Below are 20,479 nucleotides of genomic sequence, written 5' to 3'. Positions count from 1 at the left end.
TGTGACGCTCGCACTCGACGATTGAAACGCCTCTAACATTAGTAAGAGTATGTATGTCTCTTTGGAGCCTTTGAGAATAATTTGGAGCCTCAGATTTTTTAAATAATCTTAATATATCTTTTTAAATTCCACTTTTTTATAATTTTCTATCCATTTAGCAACATATTGTTATAATATCCAACATGTGTCTTCACTTTCCATCAGGTGTGACTAGAGCCAATCGCCGATCAGTTTTTTAATAAAAAAAAATAAAAAAAAAAGTACTCGTACCCAATTATCTTGGTGACTGGCGCGCATCTCACGCACTACTTTCACTTTATTTCTCATGCACCAATCAGCGAAGGCGACCTTCAAAATCGTATCAAAACAGTGAGCAATTCTGCAATCGGGCCCCTGAATATTGTTTTGTTTCAGAGCTACTACGAAACTTACTACCACAATGGCAGTGAAAGTCAAAGCCTTAGCCAAAGCCACAGCCAAGCCGGCTACGGTTACGGCAAGCACGGTGGCTACCAGACCAGCCATGGTTCAGAGACCGTGGAATACGGCAAGCAGGGAGGCGGCACTAAGGGCACAAATGTGCATATCGTCGTGCAGGACTTTACACCGAAGGGCGGTACTTGCTTGACATGGGCTGGGGTGCATTATAAGACTTTCGATGGGAAGATTTATAGGTAAGAGTTGAAGTGTAAACGAATACCTAATACATTTCACAATAAGAATATTTATGAAGAGCGTGTTGTCGCCACAAATAAGTTTGTTGTATTGTTGTTGGTCCTAGGACACCCGGGAGGTGCATAGGGTCTTCACAAGATCCTTCCACGCTTTTCTATTTTGAGCAACCGTCTTGGCCTCGTTCGAGCTCAGTCTTACAAATAAGTTTACCTATACATCAATAAAACGGTACACCGCGAGCAGCAATACCATACCATAAAACAGCCTTTATTGCTTCTACTTCTAAGAGGAACTCAATTTTTGTAGGTATTTTAATTATCCGTTCCTAAACGTGGACATAGCTGAAAAAAGCTGCCACACGGTCCATACTAAAATAGTGCGAGCACATATACACCGTGTTTTTATTGAATTCCGTTAACTTCGGGGCATGATGCTTTTTTTTATTCATAAAAAGTAATTAAATGTTGCAGATAGCGTTGTTCTAACACGGGCATTACATTTAACTCAACCAAACAATTGAAAACTATGACATATCAATTATTATTATTATTTATTTATTTATACTAAACACGAATCAATATGTAAACAGGCCCTAAGGCAAGTGTACACACTCGTAGGGGCCTTATAAGATGAAAATAAATTATTGATTATCTCCGAAATGGAGTTAATTAGAATACCGGTGTCTTGAGAAAGTTACTTAATTTAAGCTCAGGAATTCGCCCTTGAAATTAACGGAAATCAAAAAAAACACGGTGTATATACGGCACCCGGAAGTCTTATATGCTCATCTTCTAGTTCACAATATTTTTGGCATGTTACAAACTATGATACAAATACAAAAATAGTAACTACGGTTGATTTTAAACCCCGTTTCCCCCTGTTTGTGGTATAGTAATTATATAATTAAGACTTGTCTGTATGTGATTTCTTTCAGTTTCGCGTCCCCATGCCAACACATCCTAGTACAAGACGCGAAAGAACATGAATTCACCGTAGCAGTGAAGCAAGGAACTTGTCAGAGGAAAGACTACTGTCCGTTAGAACTGACTATCTACTTGGAAGAGAAACCCTATGTCTTGTCCGCTGGAGGTAAGTATATTACTGATATCCGTATTTAAGTAGGCTCTTTTAGTTTCGCGACACCATGCCAGTACATCCTAGTACAAAACGCGAAACAACATGCATTCACTGTAGCAATGAATCAGGGGAAGTGTTAGAAGAAAAAAACGACTGTCCGTTGGAACTTGGAACTGACTATCTACTTGGAAGAGAAGCCGTATGTCTTGTCCGCTGGAGGTAAGTATTTTATACTGATAACCAGATTTAGGAAGAGTATATATAGACAGATTATTTTGGCGGTAAGCATAACTCATGTCACTCTTTTCATTTGTAACTTAACCTTAAACTACGTCCTAAAGAGACGTATGGACACTGTGGATGTCATCTCGCTTCGTGTGGTAGGGTCCAGGATAGCGGATATCATTCCAGATCTAGAGCAGAGCACAACTGGGGAAGTACCTTACAGGAAACCGCAGCCAAATAACACTAGACCCTGCTCATAGTGTTGTGTTCCTAAGTAAGGTTGCCAGAGCTCAACGTGGGTGCGGAGTGTTAGGGTCTGCAAGGCGCATGTAACCTCTGGAATTGCAGGCGTACATAAGCTATGGAGATTGCTTACCATTAGGCGGGAAGTATGCTTGTTTGCCACCGATTTAGTATAAAAACAGCTCCTTGCAGCAACTTGCTCCGATTCTAAATAAATGAAAGCAGAAAATCTTGAATTACTTGTATAGTTGTGTGAGGACATGATGGATTGTTCCATTCGCCTAGATTTCATGAGTATGTCAACTGCCCTATTTTATTTTTCAGAAGAAGAAGGCACTGTGGTGTTCCGTAGTACGCGCCGGTTGATTCCGATCCCCGCCTCGCTGCCGGGCATCCGCGTGTCCATGCCGGGCGACTACGTCATTGTGAACTTAGATGCCGTCGGCGTTGCCATCAAATGGGACACCAACGTAAGTTATACACTGGTTTTCTCGGCGCCGAGAAATCAGCTCGGCTGATCAGCGCCGAACACCAACACAAGTTAAATAATACCGACAACTCTCCAATAAGCTGACCACGGGCGGGTTTAAATCCAGCAAGCTGTACCCGCAACTTTTTCATTACTTACACAATCAAATTGTTGCACATTGTTGAGATAAATACTTACCTACACTTTGTACCTAAGATGGACTACTTACCTACCTAATATTTATACCTATGAACTGCTGTAAAAAGTAACGAAATAAACGTATTTGTACAAGTTGTTCTCCGGCCGGTACTAGAAGAACCACTGAATCTTTAGATTGAAGTCATGACTTACATCATGTTCAATAGCGTCTTACTCATACTAAATAAGTTTTTGGTAAAAATTTAATTTTTGGTGCAAGCTTTTATCGCCGACTGTACTTTTTGTTCACAGGCAACTAATACTCATCGAAACAATTCTAATAACCCCAAACACAATTAGTTTTCGTTGTTTTATCACAGAGTTCCCATGGCAACCTCCTGTCTCCATCATCAGATCAGCTCCATGTCATCATAATATTACATTGTCATCCGATTTACATATGTATGCAAAATTTCAGCTCAATCAGAAATCGGGAACTGGGTCAAATTTAGCTTCCAAGATTTGACCCACAATAACTAACATACCTAATAGTAATACATACAAAGTAACAGGGCTAGTTAAATAAAAGCTTGTAAAAACGTAAGTGACGTTACTTTTTAGGGTTCCATTGTCAACTAGGAACCCTTATAATTTCGCCATATCCGTCTGTCTGTCTGAAAGGTCTTTCAAAACTAATAGGGGTAAACAAAGCACCAAACAACATTTTTTTTGATAAAGCGAATATATTCGGAGATAATCGCTCTGAAAGAAAAAAAAAGTGCCCTTCCCCTCTAACTTTTGAACCATAGCTCATAAAAAAATGAAAAAAATAGTGGAAGTAGAGTTTAAGCAAGACATTAAATGAAAACTATAGCGGACATGATCAGTTTAGCTGTTTTTTAGTTATCGCAAAAAATTTCCCCTTCATAGTAAAAAGAGTACATCCACATTTCATCCCTTGGTTAACAATCTACTATACTTTAAGCTCCAGTTTAGCTTATTGTGACGGAAGAGTAACTATGGAACCCTACTTTGAGCGTGGCCCGACATGCTCTTATCCGGTTTATTCACATAATGTTTCGTTCACCGCAGATATTTAGTAAACCCTCATTGGGGGATAGGGGGACTGTCACCAGTAATGGGATTGTATAGAAAAAACCGTCAAAACAAGTATTTACCATCAGTTTTTAAACGCTAGCAACATTTTACCATAAGCAAGAACTGCTTGAGTTTAATTTTTCATTGATATTTGTTAGTTTGAATATGAATGGCGCCATGCATCCCATGAGTGGAGTAAAAAACCATAGTTTCAATTTGTTAATAATATTGAAACCAATTGCAGTAAAAACATATTGAACCGTTAGAATTATCAACTTTTAACGCATAAAGCGGTAGAAATTTTACAGTTGTCGGTGAAATATCAAAAACACTCCAAATTTTCTCTTAAATGTCCCATGATTAATGACGTTAACCTGATTATTTTGGTTTCAGAACGTAGTAGTCGTAGAAGGCTCTGTGCTCCTATGGAACAACACTCAGGGTCTCTGCGGCCGACTAGACGGCAATCCAGAGAACGACTTCACCACCAAAGAGGGCACCATCGCGAAAACTAAATCAGTTCTAGCTTCATCTTGGCAAATAAAGAAAATCGGAGGTGAGTTTTCGCACAGAATAAATGTCTGTCACATCCAACTGCACCGACCTTGAAGAGACAAATTGTAAGAATACCACTTACAAATGTCATATTGTCGTAGTTTTCATAGTTTCGAAGCAAAGATTTTTGGTTTTGTATAAAATATAAACGTTATTACAAGTTTTATGGATGCAAAATCTACGAATACGAACTATAATTTTCTGAACTTTTATAATAAATATCACCGATGAGAGCACAATTATTTCAAATAAATCCATATAAGCCTTACCTAAATTACCGAACCTCTTAAGGTCGCTTTACGAAAGTAGGGCGGCTACCGGGAAAATCGAAATTCGTCAATTGCGGGCATTCTGTCACTCTAATAACGTGTTAGTGAGAGTAAAAGAGAAAGATCCCCGCAATTTGCGAATTTCGGTTTTCGCAGTAGGCCCCCTGGTACGAATGGAATGAACGCAACTTTCATTGTATGAGATGAGTGACACCTATATACAGTCAGAGCCGCCATTTTATTGGTTTTTGTCATACACACATAGATATTTTCATTCACTCATTCGATCCATTCGGGCCTGACCTGTACTTTAAAGCATTTCCAATTGGAACAAATTCGCATTTCTTCTGTTTCGTCCGATTAACAATAGGAAGTCAACTTGCTTACTTCTCTATGAATTTCAAAAATGCCAATTTCTTTTGTATAATAGACGTTACGACGATAAAATAATACTTGCATTAATTTATATACAGATATATGCGACAGCTCGCCCTCGGAGCCAGACGCGTGCGCAACCAAGACTCAAGAGGAATTACGTAAAGCTCAGCTGTTCTGCACAAACGTGTTCGTCAAGGAAAAGTTTAGGAAATGCTCTAGCGTAAGTTTCTAGCGTATTTTTCGCCTTAAAAAGTAGTATATTGCTAAACAAACTGTCTGTACTGTCACCGGCTGAAGTAACTAAGCGGGTAATGTGTTCAAAATTATCTGCACACTCCTTTTCTTTCAAGCTACAGTTGTTTTGATCATTTTATACACCACGCCCGTGTAACTTCTGCTGCTGACTACTGCAAAATGGTAGTCAATAAAAATGGCAAAAAATATATAAACAAACCGATTAACCTTTATTGTTGCATAATCCCCCACTTTATATTTATTTATTACTTCATGTATTAGCGTTAGTAAACTAACATGTAGATTAAGTTCAAACCTAACTATATGTAGACCATTATGTTATTTATAATAAATAAATTGATTGATTGATCAAACGACTCAACTCCGCCTTATCGGTTTACATTTTTGCCATCTATTCAACTCTATTTATTATATGTACCTGTGGCCCAATCTAGTGCTACTACTGTGAAATTACTATTATAAATTTTACCCCTATTTTCAGGTAATGGACGTCACTCAATTACTTGAAACATGCGTGTGGGACTACTGCGCCTGCACGTCCGGGTTGAGTAAGTTGGCGCCTAATTTGTGAATTTAAAGTCAATCATTTGATGGGTATGTTTACGTGTACCTCGTTTGGATCTGGACTTGAAATTCCGCGACGTCTTATTTAACGAATCTCTAACCTTTGGAGTCGACCGATTATGTCATTTGAATTTCAAATTTGATTAATTGAAATAAAATCAAAATTCCAATAGCTCAAAAACGACATATGCCACTTGAAGAGATAAGAGAACACATGGATACAATACAGGCAACGAACTAGAAAATCTATTTTTTTTTTTTTTATTTAAACTTTATTGCACAATATAACAAATAAAGTACAAATGGCGAACTTAATGCCTAAAGGAATTCTCTACCAGTCAACCATCAGGCTAAACAGAAACAGTAGTACGTGCAGGCATTAAACAAAAAAAAACAGAATAAGTAACTTAAAACAAGCAAAATAGCGATAAATAATATATACTAACGGTTATAAACTTACATAAATATACTATAATTAAATATACATACATATATATTAATTTATGTATATTTTATTTTTCGCTTTGACCCAATAGTGTGGAGTGTAGTTGGATAGGCATTTTAAAACTAATAGGGGTCTCCAACGACCATTTTTTGATAAAGTGAATATTATTGAAAATAGCTCCGAAAAAAAAAAGATTTTTGATCTCAACTTTTGAACCATGGGTCCAAAAATATGAAAAACAATCTTGAAATTTTCAATAAAAACTATAGCGAACATGATCGGTCCAGCCGTTTTTGAACTTTTTGCTAAGTCTTCTCTTCTTAGTAAAAAGACGTAAAAAGTGCTGCGAAGGTTACCTGATACCAATAGCTCCCGTTTAGCTTATTCTGACAGAGTGGTAACTACGGAATCCTACACTAAGTATGGCCCGACTTGCTCGAGGCTGATTTTTTAACTTAATATTGTGATCCTAAGTCACATTCACTAATTAAAAAAAAAAATTGAATAGTTTATTTCTTTTTTTTTAAGTTTTACATCAGTACATGTTCCGATACTTCATTCATTCATTCTTTCAATACTGGTTAGTACACTGTGTGTGTAATCATTCACCTCAACTCTCCTACAGATGTTTGCGATGTTTAACTTATACCTCTCAGGGTAACGTGACTAGAACAGTTGAAGACAGTCTTTCAAAATTTTAAAATCCAGCCTCGGACATTTTTCATTACTTGGTTCTTAAAAAACACATTTTAGCTTTAAGATCCGAAAAATCATTTGCCGATTTAGGAGGTAAAGTAAGTAAGTAAATACACTTTATTGCACCACAAAAGAAAAATTCAATAACAGATTTATAATGTAAATATAGGTAGTAACAGGTGGTCTTATCGCTTAAGTTGCTGTCAAAGCATTTTAATGAAAATCAGGATTATTTCTTAATTTGATATATAATTAACAAATATGTTTTTGACTAGGCCCGGAGGAGTGTGCTTGCAACACAGTGTCCGTGTACGCGAAGGAGTGCCAGCGATTGGGTGTCAAGGAGATGAAGGATTGGAGGGATGCTGAGACATGCCGTAAGTTATTTTCTTCTAACTTGACCAATGTAGTGAGTGCGTGACCGTTAATAATTGCAAATTATGTATAAAACTACAGCTCATATTGTGAACGATAACCGCCGCTTCTGAAGACTAATATGAAATATCAATGTAAAAGTAAAACCTTCTCTCTATAAACTTGTCCGCTACAGACACACAAACCTCTAGATATAATTGGGTCTTGTGACACATATTGAATATTATGTATTGAGATTATAAAAAAATACAAAGCTCCAAAGTATCAAACAAATTTTTTTTGTACCTTTCAAAAAAGAAAAAAAGAGTACTATTCGATTTTTTAAATTTTACCATAAAATAAATTGTACCACAACTATATACATAAACGTAATATTTCAGGGTCAAAATAGCAATTTTCTTAATTTTCTATATATTTAGGACAGACTAATGTAATGTGACGTCACATTACAATATCATTTTGTTAGAGGCATTTCAATCGTCGAGTGCGAGCGTCAAGACTTTAAACTCACATTTCTGACCTTTGTGTTGCTTAAATGCCATGAGTCCTATATAGAAATATGATCCTCAGGAAAATCAAGATCGATTGACATTATTTACAAAAAAACTGTCAAGTAGCCAATTAATAAACTTCCTTACAGCAATGAAATGCCCGGAAGGCAAGATCTACAAATCATGCGGCCCCGACGTCCAGCCCAGCTGTCAGTTCCCCAACCCCTCCCCACCCGACGCTAACACCTGCGTGGAGGGCTGCTTCTGTCCTGAAGGTTTATTCTTAGAAGCTGGAAAGTGTGTGCCTAAAGAACAGTGCCCTTGTCGGCTGAGGAATAAGAGCTTCAAGCCTGGGAAGACAGTGAAAAAGGATTGTAATACTTGGTAAGTACGAAGGATATAGTGTTAGACATACTTTTATACATTTTAAACCCTAGTAGGACACGCCTATCAGCTCCGCGTGTCATCATCAACCTTCTCGTAATGCACGAAGGTTGATATCGGGTTGTAGCCGCACGCATCATTTGACATCGTTGCCGGTCAAAGGGTTAAAGTACTGTAATGTAAACAAAGATCTAAGGCCTGCGTGAGGAGTTGCTGCTGTCGGAAGGTGTCTAGAAGCTGGCAAGTGCATGCCTAAAGAACATGTAGGCTGAGGAATAAGAGCTTTATGCCTGGGAAGACGGTAAAGGATTGTAATACCTGGTAGGTAAGAAATCTTTAGTGTAAGACACGTTTCCATTTCTTAATAGTGTAAATAAGTATCGTGGAAGGCTGTTAAGTTCTCTACCTCCCAACCGGACACTAATATACGCGAGGAGGGCTGCTTCTGCCCTGAAGGCTTACTTGTAGAAGCTGGCAAATGTGCGTCAAGAGAGCAATGTCCAAGTCGGCTGAGGAATGTGTCGGTGAAAAATGATTGTAATACTTGGTGAGTCAAATCGGTTTCGCATAAGTCACATCTATCTCCTTTAACATACTATGGGGTAACTTTCTTGGATAACAAATTGCTTCTCCAAGGTTAAATTTTAGAACCTCGGAAATGTATGCCGAAAAAAGGGTGCCCATGTAGACTATTAATTCTATCCTTGGTGAAACGCTGCTTCATCCGAAAGTTGATGATTACTGTATCAATGAAAATAAATAATTTCTGATTCTGATTCTAGCTTCCTTTTTATCCTAATTTATCCTATAGGAACACTAGGAGGATCCTGCTTTTCTTAATGAAGTTAGGCGACTAGATCCCTAACTGACATTCTTGGCACTTAGGTACAATATTTTTGGACTAGCACTATTAGAACGCAGGCGCAATAATTGTTTCTGTCATTGCTTCCCGGGGGATAATTTATAAAGTGGTTAAGGACGATGCGAACCCTCATTGACGTCAATGTCGCTGCCGCTCTGATGGTGGGTTGAGGAATGGTAGCCACCCAAACACGAAAAAAAAATTAGTCATCGCATCCACTTCACAAGTGTTACTATTGGTCATGAAAATTTATTCCTGGCCCACGATCCACGATCTATGTAGCTTTAGGTTTCTGTTAACCGGAGACACCATATACAAAATACTTACGGTACTGCCTTCTTCCTGCATTCAGCATTTAATGGATTTCATTTTCCAGCACATGCCAAGCCGGCGAATGGACCTGTACAGCTGTACCATGCGGTGCCCGCTGCGGCGCCGTTGGCGATCCTCACTACACCACCTTTGATGGACTACGTTATGACTTTATGGGGCACTGTACTTATACGCTGCTGCAGGCCGAAAATGTGACGGTCGAAGTAGAGAATGTGGCGTGTGCTGGCAGCATTAGCGAGGTAAAAACCATCTCAAAAAGATGCCTGTGACGCTGCTACAGATCTTTGTCTCTAATAAAAATCGTGTCTGAAAACGGATGTGTAAGTTGTCACTCAAAGGTGGGGTATCAAGCAGTCCCAATGGTAAAATAACAAACTGATAGTGACCCCTTGAAGATAAAACCCAGTTTTTATACCTCAATCTGCTCTTTATAATTATTTTTAGGGTTCCGTTCTTCAAAAGGAAAAAAACGTAACGCTTATTGGATGACTTTGTTGTCCGTCCGTCCGTCTGTCTGTCAATACCCTTTATCTCGGGAACGCGTGGAGGTATCGAGTTCAAGTTAAACCATATACTCAGGTCTACAGTCCCTGAAGCTGTAATAAATGAAACTTCTAAGTTAATGTGAAAAAAAGATACGGTCGTTTATGGCGAAAAAAAACGTATATTTCGACACTCTCAAGGGTATCAAAATTTATAGGCTACTTTCCGTTAACCTAGAACTATGAATTTTGGCTAGTAATATCGTCTTATACTAAAAGTATAAGAAAAATCTTAAAACTGGACTTGCTCTTGTCCGGTTTTTTTTTACTAAATCCACCCTAAAGAGACTTAAAGGCACTGTTATTTGTCGTTGGGACCATCATTCGACACGTCGGGTATAGTTTAACAATTATATCAGAGGCTTTTAAATTTTCTCATGACATGACTAGATGTTGAAAATTTCAAACTAAACTTTTTCCCTTATTATTTATCTCCAGGAAATGAACCTAACGCCTTTCAAAGGTGAAGGCAAGCCGTCCTGCACAAAAGCAGTCAACCTCAAGTACCACGGACTGGATCTGCATCTGAAGCAAGGAGGCTTGGTGCTGGTCAACGGGAAGGAAGTGGCGACTTTACCTGTGCACGTTGGAGATGTGTTGATTAGGGCCGCTTCGTCACTTTTCCTTATTGGTATGAAACAGTGAGATTATTGACCATGGGTGTACCTAAGTGTACAAATTGTCAGTTGACACTTCAACCCTTGATGACACTTTTTGAATTTTGTGTCAGATATTTATATAGTATTTTCTAAATTACTATTTTCCGCTTAATCGATATAGAAAGTAAAAATAAGAGTTATTTTTTCAGTGCAACTTCCTAACGGAATAGATCTGTGGTGGGATGGCAACACCAGAGTTTTTGTCGACGTGCCACCAACGTTCCACGACAAAACTAAGGTAAATCTATTTGTTGATGTCAGTCTTACTATAAGATTAATGCTTCCGAAATAAATATTAGGTACATAAAACGGTAGTAATCGCATCGGTTCACCGTTTTTGTGTCTCGAAATCCGTATCCTTCTGAAAGGCCTCTCTGTCTCAGTATAAATAGTTGAGTGGAGTTTCTTAGTCTTTCAAACAACAAGAATAAGAAATCTAGAAAATATTAATATCGATCAGTCTATAATTCATAAAATATTCGTAATTTTACTGATTCAATTCAATTTTACGTGTTATGGCTTCATCAAGTTGTTGATGATTCTGCCAACGTCGATTTTGAGAAAGTTTACACTTTTTTGATAAAACTCTGTTGCTTAGAGTTCTAACTCAACTCATACACACTTTAGACGACATACTTTAGACGACATTATACATATAGTTAAAAAAAAATCTAAACACTCAGGGTCTCTGCGGCACCTTCAACCTCAACCAAAAAGACGACTTCCTTACTCCAGAGGGCGACGTTGAACAAACGGCTCTCGCGTTCGCAAACAAATGGAAGACCAGAGAACTTTGTACAGATGTAGACGTGAAAGAGCCGGAGCATCCGTGCAAGACTAATGTCCAGAATAAGGAGAGTGCTGAGAAGTATTGTAGCAAGTTGAAGAGCAAGTTGTTTGAACGTAAGTAATCAGATTCATAAGGAATTGTTGGTACTCAATGCGGAACGTGACGAGTGCAAGGCCTGACCACCTGTGGTCATCATATTACAATTGTGTCGAAGGAGTGCTGCAGTGAATGTGGCTGTACATTTACTGGCTAAAATCGGTTATGTCAGAGTGAGAGCTCACGAACGTCGCTCTCATTAATCAATACTACAACAATCGCCGTGGTCAAAACTGGCCAGAACAGTGTAAATAATAAATAAATATTATAGGACTTTATTACACAAATTGACTAAGTCCCACAGTAAGCTCAATAAGACTTGTGTTGAGGGTACTTAGACAACGATATATATAATATATAAATATTTATAAATACTTAGATACATAGAAAACACCCATGACTCAGGATCAAATATCCATGCTCATCACACGAATAAATGCCCTTACCAGGATTTGAACCCGGGACCATCGGCTTCGTAGGCAGGGTCACTACCCACTAGGCCAAACTGGTCGTCAAAGTATGAAGGTATTAAGGCGTAAAGGATGCTATAGGTTCATTAGGCTCACCTGTGTGCAATATATTAGATGGATGGATCAACTTTTTCTTGTTGCTATTCTGTCCCATTAGCTGGGAGACAGTTGTAGCAGTTTTTTTTAGAAAAAATGGTCTGCAAAATTCTACTTACATGCTTAGTAGATGGGTCATTATTGAGAGGACTTATAACTGCCACAAAAAGCATGTACGATTTCTAATACTATAAAATTAGGATTTAAGAGTGATCCAGGAGAACGTATCCATGACAATGAGGGACAAGAAAAAGTTGATTTACCCAGACAATAATTACGAATGTCGAAAAATACAGGAGTTAAAGCAAGTAAAAATACTTTGACGCGTACAGGTCAGTTCACAAAAGCTGACACGAATGGAACGAATGAGTGAATGAAAACACACACACATGAGTGAGTGTATCACATTAATCATTAAAATGGCGGCTCTGACTGTGTGACGATACATGTGTCACTCATACAATGAAAGTTTCGTTCATTCCATTCGTGCCAGCTTTCGTAAAATGGACCTGTAAATTAGTGCGATACGATATTATTATCGTAGTAAAATTTCACAGAAATTTGTCATCTATATTTTTCAGTTTTCCAATCGATCTTATGAAAATAAATAAATATTTAATGTAATTTTTTTATAGCTTGCCACTGGCACATCTCAGTGGACCCGTACTACGATGAATGCGTGTACGATATGTGTGCGTGCGCCGGCGACGCGTCCAAGTGTCTTTGCCCCATCCTCGGCGATTATGCTATGGCGTGCGCCAAGAGCGGAGTGGAGATACAGTGGAGATACAACGTCAAAGAATGTGGTACGTACTTGTCAATACGTATGTAGGTCTCTAAGGCTTGATTTTCTCCTACGCTGACATCGTTCGCCATAACGGGGCATGAACAAAATTGTATGTGGGCAAGGTACATTTAGCGAGGCCCTCTGGTGGCGCAAGAAATAACGAACATTTGTTCGTTGTGGCCTCTCGGACTACGTTAGGCACGCTAGGCACTTATTTGAGGCGCGAGGCCCCTCGGACCGCGAGGCCGTAGGCGGTGGCCCACGTCGCCCACGCCTAACGCCGCCTCTGTCGTTCGCTGACGTCGTTCGAGCGTATCGTCGGTCACGTATGACAAATAAATGCTTCATTTCCTCCTACGCTGACATCGATCGAGCATACGAATTAACACAATGTTCTGTGGGGGTGGCATTGTGTTAATTCGTATTAACGTCACAGCGATGTTGACGACGTGCGAACAGCCAAACGGTCAGCTTTGCGCTGAGCGCGCGATCGGTGGTGTATAGCGCGTCACAGTCAGCGCACCGACGCACGCGGTGCTGACGAGCATCAGCGGCGCGTAGCAATAAATCTGCCGCGGACTTCAGCGTCGCTGTGCGGTAGTCCATAAAATATTGTGTTAATTCGTAAGCTCGACCGATGTCAGCGACTGATGTCAGCGTAGGAGGAAATCAAGCCTAAGCGGTAATGGACCCCTTTTGTATTGTATTATAATATAATATGATGTTTATAATGATTATTTGGACAAGGAAAACGAAAAAAATAATATTAAAATAATAGTGAAATGGGAGGAAATTTCGTAAATAGGATTATTTTAAGCGGACTACCATTAATATCGGAAAAAGTAATAGCATATGCTATCAATCTTGATCGATAATTTAACCGCTTGTGTTTTTTTTAATGAAATAGAACTGTCGTGTACTGGCGGACAAGAATATACCGTGTGTGCTGACAGCTGTCAACGGACATGCTCGGACGTCGCTTTGTCAGCGCGTGGGCAATGCAAGCCATGTTGCGTGGAGGGTTGCGCCTGCCCCGTTGGTCAGGTATGTTATCGTTTATCAAGAATACACCTTGATTACTGAGGGTAGAATACACGTTGGTTGCTGACAATACACGTGTGAATGACGCACTGTCGAGGCAATTTGAACTGTGACTTGAAGGATGCCCTTGTCTCGTTTGTCAGGTATGTCAGGTACCGTATGTTCTGACTGTCAACACTCGCTGGAAGTTGCCTTGTCGGAATGCAAACCATGTTGTGTTGAGAAATTTGTTAAAAAATCATTTGTCCTTGATGCTGTTGAAATAAAGTTTATAATTAGTATTTCTTATGCTCTGTTTAATGGTCTATTTATGTCGTGCAGGTATTGGACAGCAACAATGTTTGTGTGCCAGTGGGCTTATGTCCCTGCTTCCATAAGGGTATGCAGTTCGATTCCGGATACAAAGAAGTCAGAGCTGGACGCAGGGAGAGGGAACTTTGGTAAGATTTAAATATTTAAACTATTTTTCTCTTGGATCTTGTAAATAAACAACGTCGTATATTTAGACAATAGTGTAGTATATGTGATTGCTACATAATAAAAGGCATTAATGGCAATACATAATAAAAGGTTTTAATGCCTAATTATGTACAGTTATATACACTATTTTATCTACACACATATTATAAACCTTGTATGATATATTCACTATCCGAAATTACAGCCAACGTTGGGGCATCGTTGCTCTCTTGGTGGAACTCGCGGATATGTGGTGGCGTCTCCGAAATATTTTTATCGCTCATTTTACACGCACCTTTTGCTATAATCACTTTAAAAACAACAAAACATATTCAGTTTATACTTAAAACTAATTAAAAGATAAACTGTACGTCAAAAGGCGGTAAATGAAAAAAAGTTCCAAGTCAAATTTGAATGTCATAACCAAATGAAGATATGATATTACGAAGCAATTACAACATTATCACAGATAAGAAATTTGTGGTAACAAAACAGTTTATCGTAATGTTGGCCATTATTTACAGATTTTGAAGGCATCATAGAAAGTTTATGATATGTGTGTAGATAAAAAGGTTTAATTTACGTGGTCAAGCTTGCTTACGTATAGCATGGAATTAACCCTTTAGGGTTACCCACACTAGCGTGTTTTGAGCGTCGGCATCTAGTCAGCGCTATGGGAAATGGCGTCAAAGTTGCGCCGCATCATAGAGGGTTTATGATATGTGTGTAGATAAAATACTTAAATGAAAAACTTACAAATAATTAATTTCACCCGAAGCCTCTATAAGGTGTTAAACGCCTTATAGAGGCTTCGGCTTATATGTATAGGCGATGTGCGCATGGCCCCCCACGGCCCTGGGGCCGTAGCTACATATTTGCGGCGTTTAGGGTTGAAACCCCAGGGTTACTATCAAGGGTAACATACTTGCTACATTTGAGGCTATCGGCCGAGGATGCGGCCGCACCAGCGCCAACTTTAGTGGAATATGGGATGGCGCCAGGGTGTCGACGCACGTAGACACTTGTTTTTTTTTGCATAAGGGTGCTTGTAAGAGTATATGAATATTAAAACTGTCTAATTTTTCACTGTTCAGTAGCGAATACTTTGTTTTGTTTCCAACTCCTTATTTCTGTTTTTTTTTTTTACTATTTACGGGTTCTGGCTAAGTTTGTATTTAGCCAACGAAAGTTGATGATATAGGTAAAGATATTAAAGACAAATAGAAAAAAGAAGTAGGTAGAAGATAACACAAATATCAACTCAATCAAATTTGTATTTTTTTTAATATTCTTCTTAGCACTTGCGTCGGCGCTCGCTGGGAATGCGTACCAGCCACTCCCTATGACATACAGAACTACCCTCCAGCAGAAGATCTTCGCAGCAACTGCAGTGCTGCCAACCACATGGAGTTCACTACTTGTGAGGTCGCCGAGCCGCTCACTTGCAAGGTGAATTGTGCTTTATTATCAAAGATTTAAGGTTATATTTACTTTAATCACCAGTGCAACAACGATTATGCTGCCAGTTGGTTACCTGCAAGGTAATTTAGGTTTTATTTACTAGGACTTTTACATTTAATTAGCATGTTGGGTTGGGAGTACGACCACACACTACGACATAAAGAATACCTTCCAGTGGAAGATCTACGCAGCAAATGCAGTGCTGCCAATCACATTGTGAAGATTCCGAGACTCTGAAATGCAAGGTAAATTGAGCTTCATGTACATGAACATAGATCTCAGTCTCCAGAACTTGTGAGATCACCGAGCCTCTGATGTGTGAAGTAAATAGAACTTTATGGTCAAGGAAATAAGAGTTCAGACTTCAGGACTACCTCTTCGTTAAGGATCTGAAAGTAACTTCTCAGCTCAGTTCATTGCTTGTGAAATCGCCGAGCCACTCGTGCAAGTAAAATAGATCCTTACTGTCAATGATTTAAAGTTCAGACTCCAAAACTTCCTTTCAGCTGAATATCGCCGTTGGAACTGCTCAGCATCCAACCACATTTAGGGCCTATTTCACAATGTCCAAGTAAAGAATTTGATAGCTAATTGACAAATAAATTAACTGCCAGATAAAAAATCCTACAAAACTTAGCACTTCATCTACCAGTTAAGCTTATTTGAAGATTGTGAAACGCTAACGATGACTTTATTCGCCAGATAAGTGGCAAGATATTCTTAAATATTTATTGACAATAACAATATACCTAATGGATATATACAGAGGATTACTATAACTAGCTTATATCTAAAATAGGCCCTTGAGGCATTGTACCAAGGATGCTGGCGGCATTTCCTCCTTGTATCGCAATACTGATACGTTGTGCGAGGAAGCCGCCAGCTCTTCGGTCACCAGTTACGTCCAGTGGCAAGTAGCTTATTCAGGATTTTACTTGGGCATTGTGAAACAGGTCCTTAATTTCCTAATTATTTTGCTTATTTTTAGAATATGCACCTACCGCCATCAACAACCACCAAAGAATGTCGGCCAGGCTGCCAATGCAAGAAGGGTTATGTGTTAGACGCGAGCAGCAACAAGTGCGTGCTGGCGACGGAGTGCCCCTGCCACCATGGCGGCCGCAGCTTCCCTGACGGACATGAGATGCAGGAGGAATGCAACACATGGTAAGTTTTATTGTACTTCGAGCCTTCGAGTAGCTTGTTACACTCTAAATCAGAATCACTAGCTGCGCTCAAGATTCTGTGATGGCTACACCGTTTGATATTTTAGGGCTCCTCTACACGATGGCCCACGCCAGTCTAAGGGACGCAGCTATGCAGTGGAATGAGATAGCAATATCACTTGCTCCCTCTAACGCATAAATGCGTCCCTTGGACTGGCCTACGCTGGGCCATTGTGTAGAGGAGCCATTACACATATCAGTGAAAGAACATGGGTCAAATAGCTAATGTCATTATAAGAATTTTAGTCCCGTGTCCAGTCAACAAATGGCAGTAAAAGTTGACTACAAAATTTACATTGACAATACGCCTCTATACTCAATTATCTCTAGTAAAATGTAAACCGGCTGACCACTACAAAAAAATTATTCAATATTCATGGCCAATGAACATTTTTAACTATCAACTCTTTGCTTTAAAACTACCACTTATTAAATCAGCAATGAAAATAAAAAACAAAAATGTTAACCCTTTGGAGGCGCGGGGTATCGATCCCCGTACCTCTCGCATGCTAAGCGAGCGCTCTACCATCTGAGCTACGCCCCCGTTGAAATCTTGCTCGAAATAACGCACCACATTCCGACCATTCGCACTTTCTTGCATAAAATACTCCGAATATACAATTTAAATGAGCGATTTAAGTTTTTGAATAATAGAACTTCATGTTATTTGAACGTGCGGTGAAAGTGCAATGAAGCGAATGGTGACTTAAACCCTTTTGTAGCTGAACGCGAAATGCTCCTTGGAATATTTATGTGCGTAACGTACCTTTCACTTTTGTACTGATTGTAATGCGTTGCACATTTGTTTGTCAATAAGGACAATATATGCTTAGGTATAATTTGAAGTATGTCTATAAAACAATGGTATCTCATAATTCTATTACTCTCTCTTTGTGAGCTGTAGACCTCACGCTAAGGTTAGAAAACGTAAAAGTGAAAAATACTTCGTTGAGTCGTTATCACAGTGAACTCATAATGGTCTTAAGCGCCATAGACGCTATTGGCACTTAAGTCTTTTAAGCCTAATTCCGCATTTTGAAAACATTCCAAAAACTGGATCGTCAAAAAATTCTAGTTAATCATAGAATCTGGTTACAAAGATTAGATAGAAGAGTCGGTTGACAATTGCGAACTGAAGAGGAACAAATCCGTACATTCGAAAGCAGAATGCCCGAGTTAACGCTTCGGTCAATAATCTTTTACCTAATTTTTCATAGAGACTATACTATTTTTCATGTGAATAACTACAGATCAATCAGTCAGGTTATTTACAATAGAACATATAGTTTGTCAAAGGGCTATCTCATTTCAAACATAGACAGAGGGAGTCATACTATCTTTGTCTTACACTAGTACTAGCATCCAAAAGAAAAGGATGAGTATAGTTTTTTTTGTTCTTATTTACTGACAAATTGGTTTGACCAACTATACGTAGGTCACTAGATAAATTTTGCAATGGACAAATGTGAAACAAAGAGGTGGCCTCTCACTCTCAAATATCTTTTTTAAAACTTTAATTCCACAGACAATGTTTGGCTGGACATCATTAACTGCCTTTTAAATTTACTTATTAAAAAAGAGATTTAAACTTTGAAAACGTCGGCATGGGCTTAAGGACGATTTACGCCTATTTTATAAAACGTTTTTATTTCATACAAAGTTTAGATTTTTGAATAAGTAAATTTAAAAAGAAAGTAAATGTTTTCCGGCCAATCATTATCTATGAAAATATAGTTTCAAAAAGTATATGTGAGAGGCCACCTCATTGTTTCATATTGTTTATTGCAACACTTATCGTGTGACCTATGTATTGTACTCGTAATACACATGCTTACGTAGGTACATAAATCTTAAAAATATGCAATAATAAAATTCTATTACTTGATAGTTTTTTTATTACCTATGTTGATAATAGTAAAATATTATTAGATAAGTAATAAGTAGGTCCCTACCACAATCTCTAACGCTGTTTTAGATAATGTAGTCAAAGTCGTTGTTTACTCGAGGATTTATCTGTCTCCTCGTTTATCTAAGTCATAAATTAAGTATTTAAATACATATGTAAATCTGGGACCGTAATACGTACCTAATAGTCATATAAACAGTCGTAGGTAAATTGAATATTTACGACGATAACTTTTCAGAGTAGTGAAATATTGTTTATACAGCTGTCTTGAGAGCTATATGAAACGCCGCTATGAAGTTAATCCTGACAGTGATGACGACTGGTTTGGCCTAGTGGGTAGTGTCCCTGCCTACGAAGCTTATGGTCCCGGGTTCAAATCCTGGCAAGGGCATTTATTCGTGTGATGAGCATGGATATTTGTTCCTGAGTCATGGGTGTTTTCTATGTATTTAAGTATTTATCAATATTTATATATTATATATATCTTCGTCTAAGTACCCTCAACACAAGCCTTATTGAGCTTACTGTGGGACTTAGTTCAATTTGTGTAATAATGTCGTATAATATTTATTTTATTTTTTATTTTATTTTATAAATTGACCCTTATATTAACGAAGCTAAGATCTACCGTTTAACCGGTAGCGATATATTAATTCATAACGGTCAGGATTGACTTTTTAGCTGCGTTTCACTTATAATCATAATTTGTTACAATTGTATTTAGTCCAATGACGCAATGTATTTTTCGTCACAACTCACTAGGTACCTAAGGAACATCGACTTGTTGCAAGTTTTACTGAAGTTGTGTAGGTACACCCACTACACCCAGCACCAATTCATTTATAATATGTCAATGTAATTTTGCAGCTCCCTGTAACTACAATAATTAGGTAGATGACCTAAAATGTTAACACTTTTTAATTTATTTCACAGTAAATGCATAAACGGTAACTGGGACTGCACCTCACTAAAGTGCCCAGGCATCTGCTCCGCGTGGGGCGACTCGCATGTGACAACCTTCGACGGCAAGGAGTACGAATTTGAGGGAGTGTGCACGTATCTGCTGGCTAAGGGCAGTGCTGATGCGAGTGACGGCTTTGAAGTGCAAATACAGGTAAGTACAAAAGTGTCATAGGTCTGCTACTTTATAGCTCAGTTTCATCGGTCGATATAAAGCGTGCGGGGACTCCCCTCAGGCGGTATAACGACTAGTGAAACTCATATGTCGATAGTTCGGTCGATATACAGCATGCGAGTGACTCCCCGCAGGCGATATGGTGGTATAACGACTAGTGAAACTCATAATGGCATGCGTTTTGGAAATCTCCCGCACCCCGCATACGGGCCCGATCGACCAAGGAAAACAGTTCCTCGAATGCGAGCCCTATGGCATGCTTTATGGAAATCTCCCGCA

General features: G+C 38.7%; 1 protein-coding gene and 1 non-coding gene across 2 annotated transcripts in view; one reads left to right on the top strand and one right to left on the bottom strand.

The window, feature by feature from the left end:
* Positions 1-20,479, top strand: part of LOC133521644 (hemocytin) — a 98,352-nt gene that overhangs the window by 11,068 nt on the left and 66,805 nt on the right. The window contains exons 8-25 of the mRNA XM_061856726.1: positions 415-674; positions 1,610-1,764; positions 2,545-2,690; positions 4,319-4,481; positions 5,223-5,347; positions 5,864-5,930; positions 7,363-7,464; positions 8,103-8,337; positions 9,576-9,771; positions 10,513-10,705; positions 10,883-10,971; positions 11,417-11,636; positions 12,821-12,991; positions 13,880-14,016; positions 14,335-14,453; positions 15,771-15,921; positions 16,922-17,100; positions 19,999-20,179. Of these exons, the coding sequence (XP_061712710.1) occupies positions 415-674; positions 1,610-1,764; positions 2,545-2,690; positions 4,319-4,481; positions 5,223-5,347; positions 5,864-5,930; positions 7,363-7,464; positions 8,103-8,337; positions 9,576-9,771; positions 10,513-10,705; positions 10,883-10,971; positions 11,417-11,636; positions 12,821-12,991; positions 13,880-14,016; positions 14,335-14,453; positions 15,771-15,921; positions 16,922-17,100; positions 19,999-20,179 (2,889 nt within the window). The remainder of the gene's footprint in view (positions 1-414; positions 675-1,609; positions 1,765-2,544; positions 2,691-4,318; positions 4,482-5,222; positions 5,348-5,863; positions 5,931-7,362; positions 7,465-8,102; positions 8,338-9,575; positions 9,772-10,512; positions 10,706-10,882; positions 10,972-11,416; positions 11,637-12,820; positions 12,992-13,879; positions 14,017-14,334; positions 14,454-15,770; positions 15,922-16,921; positions 17,101-19,998; positions 20,180-20,479) is intronic.
* On the bottom strand, positions 17,631-17,703 carry Trnaa-agc (transfer RNA alanine (anticodon AGC)). The gene has a single exon. It is a non-coding gene; the product is annotated as a tRNA-Ala (tRNA).

Source organism: Cydia pomonella, chromosome 9 (genome assembly GCF_033807575.1).
Source record: "Cydia pomonella isolate Wapato2018A chromosome 9, ilCydPomo1, whole genome shotgun sequence".
In the NCBI taxonomy this organism is placed as follows: domain Eukaryota; kingdom Metazoa; phylum Arthropoda; class Insecta; order Lepidoptera; family Tortricidae; genus Cydia; species Cydia pomonella.
This window is presented reverse-complemented; position numbering and strand designations above follow the sequence as displayed.